Here is a 19,599-nt window from a genome sequence, read left to right on the forward strand (position 1 = left end):
TAATTCAAATGTGCATCGGTTAGACCAGGTCTAAATGAGATATGGTATATAGTCATATGAGGGAACCCCATGTTGTAGTAAGTAGAGTAGTAACGGTGGTGGTGGTGGCGTAGTGGTTACACATATCAACGTGGGTTGACTCCCAAATGCACTGTTGAATGAAAAAAAATATGTTACAGAGTCTACCATTACCTAAAAAACTTTGGTGGCACAGTGCTGAAGCACTCACCTGCTAACTAAGAGGTTGGTGGTTCAGCCCCACCAGGTGCCCCATCAGAGAAAAATGTGGCAGTCTGCGCCTATGAAGATTTGCAGCCTTGGAAATCCTGTGGGGCAGTTTTACTCTTAAAGCTGGAGTCAGCATGACAACATTGGTTAGCTATCTCTTTATTTACTTTTTTAGGCAGTATAGTAAAAGTTGTTTTTTTTTTCCCGATAGCAGGGTTCAGCAAGCTTTCTCTGTGAAGCTCCAGATAGTAAATTTTTTAGGCTTTGTGGTAATTACTCAATGGTGCTTTTGTAACACGACAGTGGCATAGACAAAACAGAAGTAAATGGATGTAGGGATGTAGCTGTGTTACAGTAACATTTATTTACAAAAACATGAGTGTATCTAGACCCCTGATCTAGATTTACAAGGAAAAAGACAAACTTTAAAATGTGTGACATACCCCTATAGCAGGGGTAGGGAATGACTGGTCTGCCGGTCATATAAGGCCTGTCAAATCATCAATACCACCTAACATCACTCACCTCACCAAAGAGAAGTCATTCTAGCCATCACATTAGGGTGAGATAATTAGATGTTTGATCAAATATAGCAGGTTAATTTTTAAGTTGATAATTTTGTATGATCCGCAGATGACATTGTAAATATCCAAATGGGCCTTAGAGAAAAAGATTCTCTACCCCAGCCATAGTGGTAGGCAGCTATGAATCGTGAGCATAGTGGTAGGCATAGTGGTAGGCAGCTCATACATGTACCAGTGTTTCCTTTTGCACTATGTCTATATTTCTGTTTGTGCCTCCTTTTGACTATGACGTCAGAGATGAATAATTGTAACATAGACCTTATGACCTATAGCCTAAAATCTGAGAGTAAATCAAAAAGTATTGCCATAAAACTGTAGAAACCTTAATTAGACACAACTATACAAATGAAAGCTGCTTTTTGGTAACTTGACATAACTTCCATCTAGGTCTACGGACTTCTGAAAATGGCATTTCCACTTCTTTAACACTTCCCCAAATAATTGTGTGCCTTTTGACTCGTACCATGTCAAAACGGCAGTTTTGCATCCTTGAATGACTCAAATAGTGACCATTTTAAATGTCCTTTGAGTTAGGGGAACTAAAAGAAGTCTAAATGGGCAAGATCAGGCCTAGGAAGGATGAGTTAAAGTATTCCTAAAGTATTCCAACAAAACTCTCACAGGACAAGCTCAAAGAAAGAGCAGGTACATTGTTGTGATGGAAAAAGTTCCTTGGGGCAACTTTCCTGACCTTTTCGTCACCAATGTAGCTTTCCATTTAAAAGACACACACAAAAACTTCGTAATGAACACCCATGACTCTCCTGTGCCCTTCTAGAACATCAAGATTACCCCATTGGGATCCTTCCCCAAACAGCCTCCACAACTTGCTGCACTCATCTCTCTGTCTTGATTTAACTGGTTTAGGAGTCAGTCCCCCTAAGAGACCCTCTGACACCGCAGGTCAGTGGTTACCTTTCGAGCTGCTCTGTAGGAGAACGAGAGGCTGGCTGCTCTCCAAAACATTTAAAGACTCAGATGTTTAAAGATGTTTTGCTTGCAATGAACCTATGCAGGTATGAACTGGAACTCACTGGCAACACTTTTGGACATCCTTGTATGTTCTATGTGTTCTTTGAAAGAAAAAGTTTGTTGAACTCTGATGTGGGAAGGTTAGATTCCAGATTCAAAGCATTAGTTATCTTTGAGGAAATAAGAGAAGGACTAGATTGTATGATTTTATTCAGAGGACTTAGCCGTATTGTAGAAAAACATTTGAAAAAAGTGTACGCTTATATATTTCTTGTTTAATGAAAAATATAAACAACACAGCGATATGCACCTACTTGTTATTAGGTTCACAGCATTGCTCTTGAGTCCGTTTGGACTCTTGGCAACCCCGTGTTGCGGAGAAGAACTGGTCACAAAAGACCACACATTCATTGATTCTAGAAATATGGAAAATGTCCAGAAGAGGCACCATAGAGTCTGAAATGAGATTAGTGGTTGCCTAGGCTAAGGTAGGAGAAGGTATTAGGAGCTAGGGTTGATTGCTAAAGAGTGTGGGCTTTCTTTTCAGGGTAATGAAAATGTTTGAACTTGCAATGTGGTGGTGATCTTTCAACTCTGAATGCACTCAACTACAACCATTGGATTATATACTTTAAATGGTAAATTGTGTGGTTTATGAAATTATATCACAGGAAAACTGTTACTGAAAAAAAGGTGGTGGTGGTGGAGGAACTAAAAGCAGGCTCAGTAAGGAAAGCAAGCAAGCAAGCAGCATCAGAGTAGACTCCCTGGCCTGTGTCGCAGAGGCGTACGGCCCTCAGGAGCCGCTGTGCTCTGCTCTCGCGGGTTGGGCGAGTGCATTCTTCTGCTCTCGAAGACACCTTCCTCTGAGAGCCTGCTCCAGAATGAGGTTGCCCTGAGTCTTGAGAAAGTTCTTTTGTTGAATTGAATCCTCTTTTGCTGTGAAGTTTAGGGATCTCTTGTCATTCCAGAAATAGGGAGAATGTCCCTGTGAACCATCCCCAAGGCCTTTTTGGTGCCCTCAATCACTTAGTTACACAAGCCTCAGGGCAGCAGTGCCTCTTGAGGGCAGGTGTGGGCATTTGGGCATGTTCTACTCACGGATGGAGGGGCATATAGATTGACTCCAGATATGTTCTGTAGGAAGAAACATCAGTGACACTGTTTTTTTCTGTCTTTGTCACCAAGCACGCTTTTGTGGGTGGTAATAATTCTTTTTTTTAAATCCAGGAATTTTATTATAAAATAGTAAAAAGAAAAATTTCAGAATAATTTATAAGAATAAAAAAGGGGTAAGAAAGTAAACCCTATCAGTGCGCTTAAACCCACTTCTAAGACGGAGTCAGTTTTGAGTGTTTCTGGGTTTGGCCTTCCAATGCTTCCCTCCAAACTTCAAACAAGATTTACAAAATCTGCTTTAAATATGACCTCTTAGCTTTCCTCTGTAAAACTTGAGGAATTGAGCTTCTGTTTTCTTTTCTGCTTTTCTCAGCTAATGCTAGTTATATGGTTACCTGTGGATTTTCTTTGGTGTTTTGTTTTATTGCATAAAGGAATATGTTGTATTGATGTACAAAAAGAGAAATTATTCAGATATGCAGAGAGCAAGGATGTTTTTGTTAGGTGTTGTCGAATCGGTTCTGACTCATAGAGACCCGTATACGAGAACAAAATGCTGCCCAGTCCTGCTGCATCTCCACAGTTGTTCTGTGTGTGAGCCCGTTGTCACAGCTACGTGTCAATCCATCTTTTCAGGGGCCTTCCTCTTTTTCACTACCTCCTCTTTACCAAGCATGAGGTCCTTCTCCAGGGACTGCTCTCTCCTGCCAACATGTCCACAGTACACGAGAGAGGGTGTCTCCATCCTGGCTGTACCTCTCCCAAGACAGATTATTGTTTTTCTTTTATCAGTCCGTGACACTTTGATTGTTCTTTACCAGTCCCTTAATTCAAATGTCTCCATTCTTTTTTATTTAATGTCCAGTGTTCACATGCATATGAGGTGATTGAAAATACCATGGCTTGGGTCAGGTGCACCTTAGTCTTCAAAGTGGCATCCTTGCTTTTCAACACTTTAAACAGATCTTGTGCAGCAGATTTCCCCAATGCACTGTGTTTGTTTGATCTCTCGATTGCTGCTTCAAAGAGCATTGATTGTTGATCCAAGCAAGACAAGATCTTTGACAGCTTTGTGTTTCTCCGTTTATCATGTCTATTGGTCCAGTTGTGAAGATTTTAGTTTTCTTTACATGAGTTGTAATTTATACTGAAGGCTGCAATCTTTGATCATCAGCAGCAAGTGCGTGAAGTCCTCATTTTCATCAAACAAGGTTGTGCCGTGTGTATATCACAGGTAGTTAATAAACCTTACTCTAATCTTGAATACCACGATCCTCAGGTAATCCAACTTCTATGCTTATTTGCCCAGAATACAGATTGTGTGGTGAAAGGATACAACCCTGATGCACACTTTTCCTGATTTTAAACTATGTCTCCTTGTTCTTTTTGCCTTCCTGCCTTTTTCTTCATGTACAAGTTCCACTTGAGCACAATGAAGTGTTCTGGAATTCTCGTTCTTCTCAAGGCTGTCCATAATTTGTTATGATCCTCACAGTTGAATGCCTTTGCACAGTCAATAAAGCCAAGTAAACATCTTTCTGGTGTTCTCCACTTTCAGCCAAGGTCCATCTGACATCAGCAATGATATCTCTTGTTCCATGTCCTCTTCTGAACCTCTGGCAGCTCCCTGTCAGTGCTCTGCTACAACCAGTGTGGAATGGTCATCGGTAAAATTTCACTTGCATGTGATATCAGTGATATTGCTCTGTAGTTTGAGAACGGGCACCAATAATGGATCTCTTTCAGTCAGTTGGCCAGGTGGCCGACTTACAGATTTCCTGCTAGGGATGAGTGAGTGCTTCTAGTGCTTCCATCTTCCAGCGTCACAGCAATCTTCAAGCCACCAGAGTATGACAAACTGTCAAACAAGTGGTGGAGAAATATTAGAAGCCATAAAATCCATACCTTTTTCCTCCTCATACTTCCTTGAGCACTTAAAATCCACTATGGAGACCGCTGCTACAGAGAGAGAATAGACTAAGCCTCATTTTACTTTGTATGTTTCTATATCTGGATTCCCTTCTAGGTAGTATTGACATATTGTTAATCTGAGGTTGTTATCTGACTTTGTTTCTTGTCTTTCCGAAGAACTCTTTTAAATGTTTCTTGAAAGGTTGATCTGGTTTGAAAAATTCCTTTTATTTATGCTTATCTGGAAATGTCATAATTTCACTGTCATATTTATGGAACAAATTTCCTGGCCTGGAATTATTTTCTTGAAGTTTTATATGGGTCATCTCTTTGTCTTCTTGGCTGCATGATTTATTTTATTTTTTAATTTTAATAAATCATTTTATTGGGGGTTCTTACAGCTCTTATAACAATCCATGCATCAATTGTACCAAGCACATTTATACATATGTTGCTATCATCATTTCCAAAACATTTTCTTTCTACTTGAACCTTGGTATCAGCTCCCCTCCCCCCACCCTCCCACCCTTGTGAACTCTTGATAATTTATAAATTATTTTATTTTCATATTTATACCGTCTGCTGTCTCCCTTCACCCATGGTTCTATTGTTCATCCCCCTTGGAGGGGGAGGGTGTTGTGTGTCAATATCTGTGATCGGTTCCCCCTTTCTCCCCATTCTCCCCCCACCTTCCCCCTACCTTCATGGTATCACTATTCCTGAGGGGTTTATCTGTCCTGGATTCTGTGTGTCAAGAGCTCTTATCTGTAACAGTGCACATGCTCTGGTCTAGCCAGCTTTGTAAGATAGGACTGGAGTCATGATGGAGGAAGCATTAAAGGACTAGAGGGACGTTGTGTGTCTTTTGGGCGCTATACTACACACTGGATGGTTAGTCCCTTCCTTGTGACCCTTCTGTGAGGAGATATCCAATTGTCTACAGATGGGCTTTGGGTCTCCATTCTGAGCCCTGTTGTTCACGTACAAATGATTATTTATTTTGGGTCTTCTGATGCCTGATACCTAATCCCGTCAACACCTCGTGATCACACAGGTTGGTATGCTTCTTCCATGTGGGCTTTGTTGCTTCCCTACTAGATGGCTGCCAGTTTAAATTCAAGCCTTTCAGACCCCAGATGCTCTATCTTCTAATAGCCAGGCACCATCAGCTTTCTTCACCACATTAGCTTATGCACCCATTTTGTCTTCAGCGATCGTGTTGGGAAGATGAGCATCACAGAATGCCAGGTTATTAGAACAAAGTGTTCTTGTGTTGAGGGGGTTCGTCTGCTACCTTAATATTTAACCTATAAATCTATGTACATAGACCTATATACTTATCGTTATATATTAATATATACACATATGAACATGCCTCTGTTTATACCTCTATAAATGTCTTTTGCCTCCTAGTTCTTTCCTCTATTTCCTCCAAAACTTTCCTTGTGTCTTATTATGGTGTTCAACCTTCATTCGGCTCTCTGTACTTATTCTTTGCTACATTGCACTTGATCGAACCCCACCAATTGCCTGCATGATTTCTACTGAGAAATTAGAGCTTAGTCTTACTGGTTTTCTTCTAAGGTAACTTTTTGTTTTTCCCACGCTCCTTATAGGTTCCTTTCCTTATCTCTGGTTTTGGAAAGTTTGGAATCTTTGTTCTTTTCTTTTGTGATGGATCTGTTTGGGGTTCATTCAGTTTCTTGATTGCATAGCTTCTTGTCTTTCATGATAGTAGGGAGATTTTCTTCCAATAATTATTTGAGAGTTTAAACTGGTCTTTAAAAATAAAAGTTGTGTTCTGGAATTCTTATTTCAGTTAATTTATTCCTCTTGATGGTGTACTGCATAATTTGTAGACTTTCTCTGAGTTTTTGTTTTGTTTTGTTAGTGTCCTGACAACATGCCTGAAGCACATCAGACAAAGTCTCACCAGCCTTATTTGTGAGAATAAGTGATACCAGGAGGGTAAGGGGAAGGTGGGGGCAGAAAGGGGGAACCAATCACAATGATTTACATATAACCCCCTCCCAGGGGGGTGGACAACAGAAAAGTGGGTGAAGAGAGACATCAGTCGGTGTAAGACATGAAAAAATAATTATAATCTATAAATTGTCAAGGGTTCATGAAGGAGGGAGAGGTGAGGGAGGGAGGGGAAAATGAGCTGATACCAAGGGCTCTAGTAGAAAGAAAACATTTTGAAAATGGAGATGTCAACAAATGTACAAATGTCCTTGACACAATGGATGGATGGATGGATTGTGATAAGAGCTGTACGAGCCCCCAGTAAAGTGATAAAAAAATAAATAAAGTTAGACATTGAATAAGGAAGACCAAAGAAGAATGAATGCACTTGAGTTATGGTTCTGGTGAAGAATACTGAAAGTACCTTGGACTGGCATAAGAACAAACAACTTGGTCTTGAGAGAAGTGCAGTGAGAAACTCCTCACAAATAAGGCCGGTGAGACTTTGTCTGATGTGCTTCAGGCATGTTGTCAGGAGAGATCAGTCCCTGGAGAGGACATCATCTTTAGTAAAGTGGAGGAGCAGCGAAAAGCGGAAGGCCCCCAACAAGGTGAATTGACACAGTGACTGCCACAACGGGCTCAGGCATGAGAGCAATTGTGAGGACGGCGCAGGCATGGGCGGGGTTTCGCGTCATGTTGTACGTCAGGTCACTGGGTTTGAATCCACTAGTCCGGGAAATTACTGTGAAGCAAATCTGAGCAAAGCTGCAATTGGAACCCTGTTCAGTTGTGGGGAGAATGTGGCGAAGGGTCTTGTGGAAGGCGGAGGTAGGAAGGAACACACAGGAGTGGAAGTAGATTGGTCTAACCCAAACTATGGTGGCAATGTAGGCTATTACAACTGACCAGGTGAGTCGAGAACTAAGGGCCATCTTGCTATGACTGAAAAGTAGTCTCTGGACTTGGACCCACCCAGCTTCAACTGCTGGCTCTGATCATTACTAAGTGTGACTGTGCACAGGTCAGTGTTTCTCTCTGAGCGTTGCTGTCTTTTCTTTGAGTAAACAGGATGGATCCCCTTCCACTGGGCTTGAGAATATTAAATGAAAGCAGGATACAAAAGCTCCATGCACAGTGATTTTTATGTGGTTTAACATAGCTAAGGGTAGAGGAGAAATGAGGAACTGATTACAATGATCGATGTATAACCCCCACCTCCCCGTGCCCCCACCCTGTAGCCCAGGGGGACAAACAACAGATTTGGGTGAAGGGAGACAATGGATGGTGTAAGATATGAAAATAATTATAATTTTTAATTTATCAGGGGTCCATGAGGGTGGGAGGGTGGGAGAAGGAGGGGAAAAAAGGGAATCTAATACCAAGGGCTCAAGCAGAAAGAAAATATTTTTAAAATGATGGTGGCAACATATGTATAAATATGTTTGATACAATTGATGTATGGGTTGTTACAAGAGCTGTAAGAGCCCCCACGAAAATGATTAATTAATTAAAAACAAAAACCAGTCAAACCAAACTCATTGCATCAAATTGATTCTGACTCAGCAATACCGTAGGACAGAGCAGCACAGCTCCGCTCCATAGAGTTTCCTAGACTGTAAATCTTTATGGAAGCAGCTAGCTCCATCTTTCTCCTATAGAGTGGCTTGGGGGTTCAAACATCAAGTTTTTGATTAGCAGCTGAGTGCTTAATCCCTGCACTACCACCTCATCTCACATGGTAGACATTTGGAAACATTTATTGTCAGAAAAAATTGGGAGGGTCCTAGGATAAAGTGATGTGATAAAAAACTACCCTTTCTTAAGAAATTTTATGATAAAACTCATTTGGAATCCTGGAGCAAACGATAATGGGATATGACAAGCATTTGCATATAGCTGTGGTAAGCAGCCCTGATTAGCCAGAATTACCTCTCCCAAAGTGGTTTATAGCCTGCTTGCCATCGCAGGACCCCTGTCGTATGCCCTTCTGTGGCACACATGGGTTGTTGGATGGATGACTTGCTCTGCTTTACAGATTCGCCACAGTTACCACATGGCAACAAGCACACTTGTTCAACCTCCTCTAGCTAAAGCACCATTATGTTCATCAATCTGGCCCAGTCTCTGTGCCCTTGAGGCCTAGCCTCCTTCTCCTCCCAAGGAGAAGTGTGTGCCAAGGGCAGGTACCATTAGTGGGATTTTGATGTCTTAGGCCTCTGCTTGAAAGCCTTGAAAGGACTTGTAGAGGGCGCAACAGTATCACTTGTAGTTAGTGGAGTGATCCCAGCAGTTTCTTCTACTTGATTCTTTGAGTGACCATGCTCTCGAGCACTGCACAAACTTACTCTTCAGGGCCACACTTTGGGTCGTCACATCCAGCTTGCCTCATTTATGACTTGTGATTTGGGGTTAGGCTTCTGGGAATATACAGAGATGCCATAGAGTTTTAAGGAGTCCCTTGACTTTCAACGAATATGACTTCCCCTCGGTCTTCCTTACCGAGGACATGCACTTATTTATGCCTAGCCCAAGAACTATATTTTTTAAAAATTCCACCACCAGATAGATGTTATACTTGCCAGTGAATTTGGATGTCTGTTACTTCATCTGTTTAATCTTGTCATGACAACAATGCTGTGAGGCAAGATGGAAGATATGATGAGCTTCATTTCAGAGTCCAGGAAAATGAGGCCCAAAGACATCCAGGAACTTGCCCGAGGCCGCAGTGCAAATCTTCCATTCATTGAAGAATAGTTTGGGTTTCTACTCCATGCCCAGCCCCTGGGCAACATCCTAGGGATACAATCAGGAGCCACACACACAGTCCTGCTGTCCCAGGGCTTGCAGTGTGCCCAGGGCAGGTAATTACCATTCAGTGAGTACATTTACTGTAGTATTGTTAGGTGCTACAAAGAAAAGTATATGGTGTACAATGAGAGACAACACCGCAGTCTGAGTGAAGGCGAGTTGTCTGGCCTTGAATCCAAGTCCATGCTCTCTTGTGCCATTGACATTACGCCCTTGCCTGCCGTGGAACTTGAATCTCTGGAATCCAGGGCGAGAATGCTGCAAAAGTACCCTGTCAGTGAACTACTTCACAGCATCCAATGTGACAGCATGTATTATGATGAGACTGCCACGCTGGAAGATAGCTCTTTGAGCCAGCTTCCAAAGGTGCGTTTATTAGCACAAGGAGGTAATTTGACAGCCTTGTCTCCCACCTTCCCAGTCATCAGAGCCCAACTAGCAGCCCCTCCCTTCCTTTCCATCTGGAGCCCCTCTCCGAAAGCTGCTCTGCCAGCTAAGAGACAAGCTTGCCAAATGCAGAAGGGTCTTTTTGTGGTCACAGGTTTATATGTAGTTTCACTCCTCAGCAAATGCCTCCAAAGACACTCAGATTATTAGCACTTGTCCCCCATTGTATAACCCCAGAAGTCCTTCAATGTAAGATATAAAGACATGGCTGACGTCTTTCCCTCCCTCCCCCTCCTTCTCTCCCTCTAGGTATGTGTCTGATTTCACCAATACTCTCCAGTCGATTCGAAAGAAGTGTAAGCTGGATGATATCCCCCCCAGCTCCCTCTTCCATGAGGATTGGACGGCTTTTCAGAACTCCATTAGGTGAAGTGGAGGTGGTCCTTCAAGTGTGCCTGTTGTCACTAACAGAAACATGCAGAGTGTAGTGTAGAAAAGTGACGAACACATTAGGACGGGCTTCACCTTTTTCTTGACCTTTTATTGTGGTAAACTATATACAATAGCACAAAATTTGCCATTGCACCTATTTTTACGTAATGCATATGAGTGACAGTGTATGTACAATTTATCACATTCACTGTGCTGCACACCCACATCCACTGTCAGTTTCCAAACATTACTACATGACCCCCACCCCCCAACACACACAGCTCGGCACACACTCAGCAGTAGTAATAACCCATGATTAACATAACAAACGATATAGTTGAATTTGGCTATTAAGAACCTGCTGTCAGTTGACCTTCTAGAATGGCCTTTGCCTCAGTGCCCGACAGTGTCAGATGTTCCTTTTATTTATTTTAAGCAAATCCTCTGGCTCAGAAAAGAGGCCAGTAAACCATCAAAACCCAAACCTACCAAGATCAAAAGGACCCCTCTAAAAAAATAGAGAAAAAGATACTATGGACTCTTCTTCAGTGACTTGAGTTTTGTATCTGGTACGAGATTTTTTTTTTTGCTTTTTCCCCTAAGCCTCTTGGCTTTTACAGGCCTAACATAATGTAGAGTTTACCTTTTAGCGAACAGACAGCTAACAGGACCCTGTGTAAAGAGTAAGGCAATATTAGACTTTCTGCAAAGGACCACATTTGGGAGTGCCATTGGCAGGGGCCTGAGAAAGTTTGGGCCTTGATACATCCATCCAGAGAGTACAGACTGCTGACCTGTGACCAGATCTGACCTGTGGATGTGTATTGTTTGAATTAATTGCCAGCTTTTAAACCATATCTGACATAAAAATACAGATCACCTAAAAAAAGGGGGTGGGGGTTGGTCTGCATTCACACAAGGCCAACCTCCACGAGGCCTAGCAGCTCTGTTCCCTGCTGTGTGCATTGCTCCCAAGTGGCCTGCTACTAACTACTCTGTTAAGCCCAAAACCAAACCCATTGCTATGGAGTTGAAGTTGAGGGCTTCTGTATCTGTAGTCTTTACAGAGTCAGATTGGCTGGTGTGTCTTTCATCTGTGGTGCTGCTCCCCCAAAACCAAACTCACTGCCATTGAGTCTGTGCCTGTTCATAGCAACCCTACAGGACATAGTAGAATTGCACCTGCGAATTTCTGAGACTATAACTATTGATGGGAGTAGAAAGCCCTGCCTTTCTCCTGAGATGCAACTGGTGGTTTCGAACTGGCGACCCTGTGGTTCCCAGCCCAATGCGTAGTCACTACATCACAGGGCTCCTGTAGTGCTGCTAGATGAGTTCAAACTGCCTGCCTTCAGGTAAGTGGTCAAGTGGAAACCACTTGGGCCATTCAGGGAACCTACCTTACTATATTCTTAAGCTGAAATGAAAAAAAAAATAAAAATCTAGAAATTTATTTTCCTTAAAGCCACTAGTGATTTTCTGTAGGAGTGCTAAGCGAATTACTGCTCTTTGCTTGTCCAGCTTCAGTCACTTACATTCTTGCCTGATCCCTGGCCTAGGTGACATGCAGGGTGCCCATGACACGTGGAGCTCTCAATGTGCTGGGCCAGGCCACAGCACAGCCGGGTCCCCAAGGCTGGCCACCTGTAGTCAGGGCAGATCCTGGGCCATATAGGGCCACGGTCTCCTCACGGACTCCCTCCTGTACTTTGATTTTTTAAATGTAAAATACAACAAAGTTAAGTCCCCCTTTAACAATTTGACACAAATTGTTCAGTGACATAGTTACCTTTTTCAGTATGTCCGCTTTCTCTTTATTTCCATTCTGGTCATCCTATTTCTAGCAATCTACTTTCCCTGCCCTTTTGACTTTCCCATTTTTGTCTCTGAGTAATTGTCCATTTGGTCTCATGTAGACGTGTTTTAAGGGCATGTGATGCTCTGTGCTGACAGTCTTTATGTCAGGAACCAATCTGTTACTTAACTCAACAGGAGAAGTTTGGTTCCAGGTCGAAAGCGTCTCAGGACAAGAGTCTCAATGGGTCCATTAAGACTGGGCTTTTTAAGAATTTGAGTTCTGTCCCATATTTTTGGTCCTATTATTTACACATATGTATACTTAAACAGATACATCCATATATATGTAACCATACATACTTTTTTGCTTATTGCAAAAAATGAAATGAAATGTAAAGGTCTCAGTGCTAATAGTATCCCCCATCATCTGTGATAGTTAGACAGATAGGAAAATACGATGTACAAGGTTGTTCGGTTATACCTGAAGCGAGTGGAATATTTTACTTTCTCATCAATTTTCTTATGATGGAATGCCCAGATCCCCTGGTGATGATAGGCACTTTGAGAGAAAGTTAAAAGTTAACTAGATTTAAGATATTTTTAATCCCTGGATTTGCCCTTCCAGTATTAGTGTGGTGTTGAAGGGCTCAGTAGCTGGAGTCTGAGGCCAAGCATAAAATTACTTTGAAAATCCAAGGATTATTAGAAGCAGATATGATGAGCACTCAAGCTTGTCTCCAGGAAACAAATGGAATAATCTTCATCTACATTTCATGTGAGCAGAGAGAGATAGCCCTCATATCAAAACTATTTTCTCACCTTTGTTTGACAAACAGGTACCAATCTGTGAAATAATACATTTTGATTTTTCAGTTTTTAGAGGCCAGGGATTTATGGTCCATTTCCTCAAGGATAAAGTCTCAAAGTGTTGCAGTATTTTGAAAAAAGGATGCAATTATGGAGGTAACACTGGGAGACTTGTGACCCAGGCCAGAGAGACCTGTGCCTGGCGGATATTTGAAGGAATGAGCTTTTACTCATTACATTCATTTCTAGTCAATGAAACTTCTCAAGTAGGCCATCACGTGGTTGGAAACTTTTCCTGTGTTCCCAGAGGCCAGAACCCTCAGAGAGTGCAGAATAACTGGAATTTTTAAGAGTGAGTCAATGTCCTGTAAATGTCCCCATTCCCCATACTCCAATTTGAAGTGTGCCTGTTCGTTTTGCTTAGGATAATAGCCACCTGTGGTGAGCTCTTGCGGCAGTGTGGGGACTTGGAGCAACAGCTGGCAAACAGGTAGGAGGGAGACCTTTCCCAAAGTCCCCAAGGGTCTTGCTTGGGGAGGAACTCCATCCAGTGTGCATTACAGCAAGAACAGCATATGGTCACCCCTGACAGTCACAGGTCATGAGGGTGGCCTGAACCAGGAGACAAGTGGTCACCAGTATCGTCATGAAACTTTTATTGGGCACCAGAGAGGGCAAGGACATTGCCATTGGAGTTGGCAATGGTCACACGTAACTGATTAGATAGGGAGGGTTCAGCCCAATGAGGAAGCAGTACACACTGTCTCCAAATGATGAGTGGGCTGGGTTCTGATGGCTTATTTGCCAGTCAGCTGTTACAGCTAAGATTAAATTGCCCCATAGAAGCTAGCATGACAAATGGCTGTGAGGTCCCTTGGCTAGCCTGTAGAATCGAGTATAACCCAACCAGCCTGCTTTCTGGTTTCTGGCGCAGAATTCTGTGCTGCCCAAGAGGGTGTGTGTCAAGGGCAGTCTCTGGAGTCTGCCTATGAAAAGTCTACTCTGCTCGCCTTCTTGGTTCTGACCTCTGCCAGGGCCTGCCTTGCCAGGGCTTTTACATTGCCCCAACATGTAGACTTTCATACCAGGGAGCTTCAAAAAGTTCGTGGAAAAATCCCATTTGCATTCATTTCTGTTTTTCCATGAACCTTTCGAAACCCCTTTTGCTTGCACATTTAAAAAACAACAATGCACTGTTACTCTAAAGCTGCCTTTTTACTTATGTTTTCACCGTATTTTAGCCAGCCTGCTGTATCGAGGCATACAAAGATTTTCCTTAATCTTTGAAGGAAAGCAAATGTGATGTCCTACAGGGTACGGAGAAGCCTGGTTAGGAGGATACACATGGACAAGTCTGGTTAAAGGATGAGCCTCTCAAACTGCCTCTCGCAGCCCACCGAGGTGGAAAACTAGGTGCCGGCTGTGGTACAAGATCACCGCCTGGGCAAATCTCCAGGCGCCTCATCGTGGAAACACCAAGCTTAGGGTGGGCAAAGAGCCACAGGCACCATCTGTGTTCCCATCAGCTAGTCTGCACAGTGGGTGGCAGGCCCTATAAAGCTTATCTTATCTCTCTGGCAATCTCTTAGCAAGAACCGCTCCCTCCTGGGGAGGGGGGGGGCAGGAGCTAGAGACGCTCCAGTCTGTGCTTTAGTGACTGGAGTGGCATGGTTCTGAAGATCACTTCCTGGCCAAAGGCTCATTTTGTCATTGATTGATGGTGCTGTCCCCCCCCCCCCCCCCAGGAGTGTCTCTTGCCCTGGGCACGGGAGGTGGAGAGATGCAGGGGGACCGCTGTGTCTCCTGTGCACTGCCGAGGGGCGGAATGCCTGTTTTTAGAGTCATGATCTTTCTTCCAGGATGAGGTCATATTAGACCAAGCCAACAGGACAGTCAGGTGGAGGATTTTGATACATTGGACACATTTCCTTGGCCATATGTTACGAAGAGGAAGTGGACGGGAGGGAAATGTTGCTCACATCCTTCTCTGTACACACCTGCTGCATTGGTCTGGCATAGCACTGAGCACATGTTTCCTCCAGTTTCTCTGCGCACACAGTGACCTCCCCAGTGAACTCGGAGCTTCCTGCCGGCAGAGACTGTGTCTGCACATTCGTCAGCCCAAATGTCTCTGAGGAATAACGAAACTTTTGTGGACAATACTCGTAAGGAATCAGATGCTCAGGATTAAATAAACTTGATGGTGTGTGGGTGGGTGAAGTGGATGAGCAGAAAAAGGCATCTCCTGTTCTTTATAGTTGGGGCTGTAGTTATTCTGAAAACATTAGCTCCCATCTTTAATACTTGGAACATCCCTGACTTTTCTTTTGCTTGGCTGGTAGGCTGGTGCAGTGCCATCACGTTACCCTTAGCTCATGGAGCCTGAAACACATATCGCTGCCGCCTGGCAAAGGACAGCTGACTTTTCAGAGGTCACAGTCCACACCGAGGGTCACCTCTCATTCTACACATGGTCAGGGAGCACCTTCCACACACCAGACTCAGTGCTGGGGGCCAAGAAATAGATGATAGACACCCAGTCAAAACGCCCCAGGACCGACCTGACCCTAAGGGCCGAGGCCAGTGGCTGCTCTCAGCAGCAGCTTCCGAGGAGGCCCTGCCCCAGCACTGGTTCGAAAGCACTCACGTACGTCCTGTCATCATACACATGTAAGTGTGTGGAACGAATGGTCAGGCCATCTCGGAGGAAGGTGAAGGTGCAGCTTCCCCGACCACACTAGGCTGATCGGCACCACCACCAAGACCCGCCTCTAGGCGTTTTTCTTGGAAAAGATTGGAGGAAGGTACAGCTCCTGGCAGACCACACGGTAGCCCCTGAACCACAGGGCGTGCGCCCCAGGAAGGCTGTGGGGTGAAGGACATTGGGCAGCAAGCCCACTTGAGAAAAAAGACCTCCCAGAGTGCACGGTATCACGCTTGTAGTTGACAGAGAACTGCCCTGGTGGAGGTCGTATGTCCCTGTAGGAAGGTGGCAGGGGTCAGCAGAGCGAGTGTGAAAAAGGAAATGAGCCCCCCTGGGCTCTTGTGCATCTTTGATCCTGCTCCCTCCTCCACAATGAGTGCTGTCCTCATTCACTACGAGTATGGCTCAGAACTCTCTCCCTGACCCAGGAGGAGCGCCTGGGGTTCAGCGTAAGGAGTCAGCTGAATGTCCTTAGAAGACAGTCCCTTGACAGTGTGGAGGAGGCATACCGGTTACCACTCTCGTTGCAGGATTTTGTCCACAGCTGGGAAGTATCTCAGTGATTCCTACTGCCCACAGAGCCTGACCGGCTTTCAGGAGAGCATCTTGACAGACAGGAAGAGCACTGCCAAGAATCCCTGGCAAGAATATAATTACTTTCAGAAAGAGAACCCTGCGGAATATTCCAGTTTAATGGAAATACTTTATACCCTCAAGGTACGAGACCAGACTGATGGCATTCTTGCGAATGAAAGCTTGTCCCTTGTCCCTGATCCAGGCTCTCAGGCTCCAGTGAGTCTTGTTCCGACTTCTCTTTCACCTTTGTGTTGGGGTATTAGGGAGCTAACCGACTAAATGGACTTGAAAACAGAAACAGAGGTAGGGGCGAGGTCGGTGGAGCTCGTGGTGGTTGGTGAGTGTGGCTTTCGGTTCTGCAGCCAAAGGGCCTTGCTAATACTTCCCTTGGGTTTAGTTTGTCAGTAGGGTAAGCAGCCCTGGCAGCCTCTGCCCTCATGCAGGGACAGCCCCGTTTGAGTGAAGGTAGAGAAGGGAACAGAACCCCTAAATGACCCCCAACTCAGCAGCCAGAGAAGTCAGCCCTTTTCCCGAGAGAAGGAGCAAGAAATGAAGAGAAAGCAGCAGCACAAGTTGGCCAAGAACTCTTGAAAAGATGAGGACGTGGTACATGTTCCTTCAGAGCTGTGTTTGCCTCCATCAAGCTGCACTTGGCTTTGGACTTGGGAGTTCAGGGACAGGAGACCCTCTCAACAAAGGAATGAGCGTGTAGCTTCTTATGAATGACCTCAGGCCTACATGTCAGCCCCAGGCAGCCTCTTCACAACCATTTCCCTGCTTGCCCTGCCGCTCTAGTCTGGCGTCAGCCTCACTGTGTTGGGGAGACGTCACTCTTCTCCCAGTACGGGCCTGGAGCTCTGGCGCTGCTCTCTGAGGCTACTTCCGCACACCCCTGGGGCTTTGTCCTCATCCTCCGGGGGTCTTCTCCTTCCCCTTGCACCTTGGCCCCCTAGCTGGCTGCATTTGAACTTGACAAACACTTCTGAAAGCAATTCTGTAAATTCACTCATCCATGCTTCTGTGATTAGGTTAAAGCAGCTCTGTTTATCTTTATTGCTAATCTGATTTATGTCTGTTTGTTGTAATCGGTTCATTTATAATAGCAAAACTAAGGTTACATTTTCCACCTCTGTATTTTCTCAGGCTGCTTGGAATTCCTTGAGACTTGCACAGGTTGTACATTCTTTGGCTTTTAGCTGAGTCTAAATTAGGGTTCTGAAGCTCACTCTTGTTTATTCGTGAAGCTTCGCACCTTTGGTCCCTTAGAGACAGTCATAGGTTAGCTGTGATTTCACCTAGACGGCCACTTCAGGAGCCCATGTCAGCTCAGAGGCATCAGAATCGCCTGAAACTTGGAGGATCCTCGGCTCCAACATAGCAGATTCTCAGCTGGAACCTATGCAAATGTATTTTAGCATATTTCTCAGGGGATTCTGGGGCACAGTCAGGTTTTTCAACTACTACTGTCTAGAAAGAAGCCTCCCTCGCCTTTTAAAATAATTTTTGGGGTTTCTTTTTGTTGTTGAGACTATACATAACAAAAGACGCCGATTCAACAGTCCCTACATGTCACAAATCAGTGACATTGACAGCATTCTTCAAGTTGTGTAAGCTTTCTCACTCTCCTTTTCAGAATTATTCCTCCCCTATTAACACAAACTCATGGTGGGTCCTCAGTGATTCTTACCTAACCTTTTGAGGTGCTTGTGCCAGTGTGATGCTGTACAGAGAGATCTCACGAGAATACAGTTGCTTGACACGATGCTTTACTTGTTAAGCTAAACTCTTGTTAGGTGTTAAGAGGACTTCAGGGGACATTTGGGTTTAAGGTTTAAAGAGTATTCAGGCTGATCGTGTGGGGGATTCATCCAGCCTCCTTGGCTGCAGAAAACCTGAAGTCCATGAGAATTTGACCTTGCAGCTTGCCTGTGTTTCCCCCTCGCTATTTTTCTTTCAGTGTTTTTTAAAAAATGTTTAATTAGTTAATGCTTTGGTTGAATTCTGAGCCTAATAAACGGCCTTTCACTTTGGTCCTTCAGGAAAAGGGATCCAGCAATCATAACCTGCTGTCTGCGTCTCGATCAGCACTCACTCGGCTCAACCAGCAGGCCCACCAGCTGGCTTTCGACTCCGTCTTCCTGCGCATCAAGCAGCAGCTCTTACTCATTTCCAAGATGGACGTGAGTTTTCATCCCCTGCAGTGTTTGCCCCGAGGTCCCACCCCTCCTTCCTGCATGTTTGAGCCCGGGGTGAGCTGCTGCCTGCCCAAATGCAGGAGGAGCCCAGGCTCACGCTAGACTGGAAGTCCCAGGGCAGAGGGTCACCAGCCTTCTCAGCTCATCATTTAGCAGGGGCATCCCACCTCACTTGCAGTTAGTCTGATGCTTTATTTGTAGATTGTCTCGGGGTTATAAATCGTGCTTGCTTAGTTTTTCAGTACTTGGAAACCACATAGCAGTGTCTTCTCAGGGAGCTGTAAAAGAGATCATGTGCTGCAGGGCAGGCCAGGCCAGCTCCCAGGAGCTCACTGGCCTTTGCAATGAGGTTGTTCCCATGCCACAGGCATTTCTGGAGATTTAGTTCTGCAACTTTATCCAGGAGAGTGCCCTACATAGATCTGAGATTCTGAAGGGTTCCTGGGCACCTTTTCCACTTGGTATTCTTAGAGAAGCCTCACCTCCTTCGCCCTGCAACCTCTTCCCTTCTGTCCGTATTTTCTTTCCTTGGCCTGTCTTCCCCTTGCCCAGACCTCATCTCTCCCTAGTTAACCTTACTCACTGGATCCAGTCTCTTCCCCTCAAGTCGATCTTGATTTGCCCCCTTTTTAGGTGTGTGTGGGGGGGGGCAAGATAGTTAAAGGTCTTCAGTAAGCCAAGTGAACCTCTTTGCAGGAACCAAGTAAAGAGAGCTTGCAAAAACTTGGATGGCATAATTCCAATCTCTTTGCTGTCTGCTGCCCTCTGGAAAGTGTAGTGGCCCTAAGCCAAGGACCACTCACTCTCTGCCTGGCTTTGGTCAAGTCTCCTGCCTTTCATGGGTCTCAGCATCGCCAGCCACAAAGGGATGTGATTGAACTACATGCTTTGTGAGGTTCTTTCCATCCTTGAAATTCTGTGGTTCTCAGTCTTTAGGAGTTTCCTGTGCAGAATCCTATGAAGTCTGTTGGGACCAGATTTTCTTTTCTGGGACCATGGGAAGTAAAACGGGAGGTGTCACAGCTCCCATGCAGGCAGCAGAAGTGATGTCAATGGTCACTGGCCACAGCAGATCCCATGACTGAGCGTCCATCTACTCATCCTTAAAAGG

The 19,599-nt window shown here is 44.6% G+C and overlaps 1 protein-coding gene across 1 annotated transcript in view; it reads left to right on the forward strand.

Annotated features, from left to right (window-relative positions):
- COG7 (component of oligomeric golgi complex 7) overlaps nt 1-19,599 on the forward strand; it is an 83,589-nt gene that overhangs the window by 46,645 nt on the left and 17,345 nt on the right. Inside the window, exons 10-13 of the mRNA XM_004706061.2 lie at nt 10,287-10,403; nt 13,438-13,503; nt 16,248-16,434; nt 18,333-18,473. Of these exons, the coding sequence (XP_004706118.1) occupies nt 10,287-10,403; nt 13,438-13,503; nt 16,248-16,434; nt 18,333-18,473 (511 nt within the window). The remainder of the gene's footprint in view (nt 1-10,286; nt 10,404-13,437; nt 13,504-16,247; nt 16,435-18,332; nt 18,474-19,599) is intronic.

Source organism: Echinops telfairi, unplaced genomic scaffold (genome assembly GCF_000313985.2).
Source record: "Echinops telfairi isolate 266 unplaced genomic scaffold, ASM31398v2 ScPeMD7_5;HRSCAF=22, whole genome shotgun sequence".
Taxonomy (NCBI): Eukaryota; Metazoa; Chordata; class Mammalia; order Afrosoricida; family Tenrecidae; genus Echinops; species Echinops telfairi.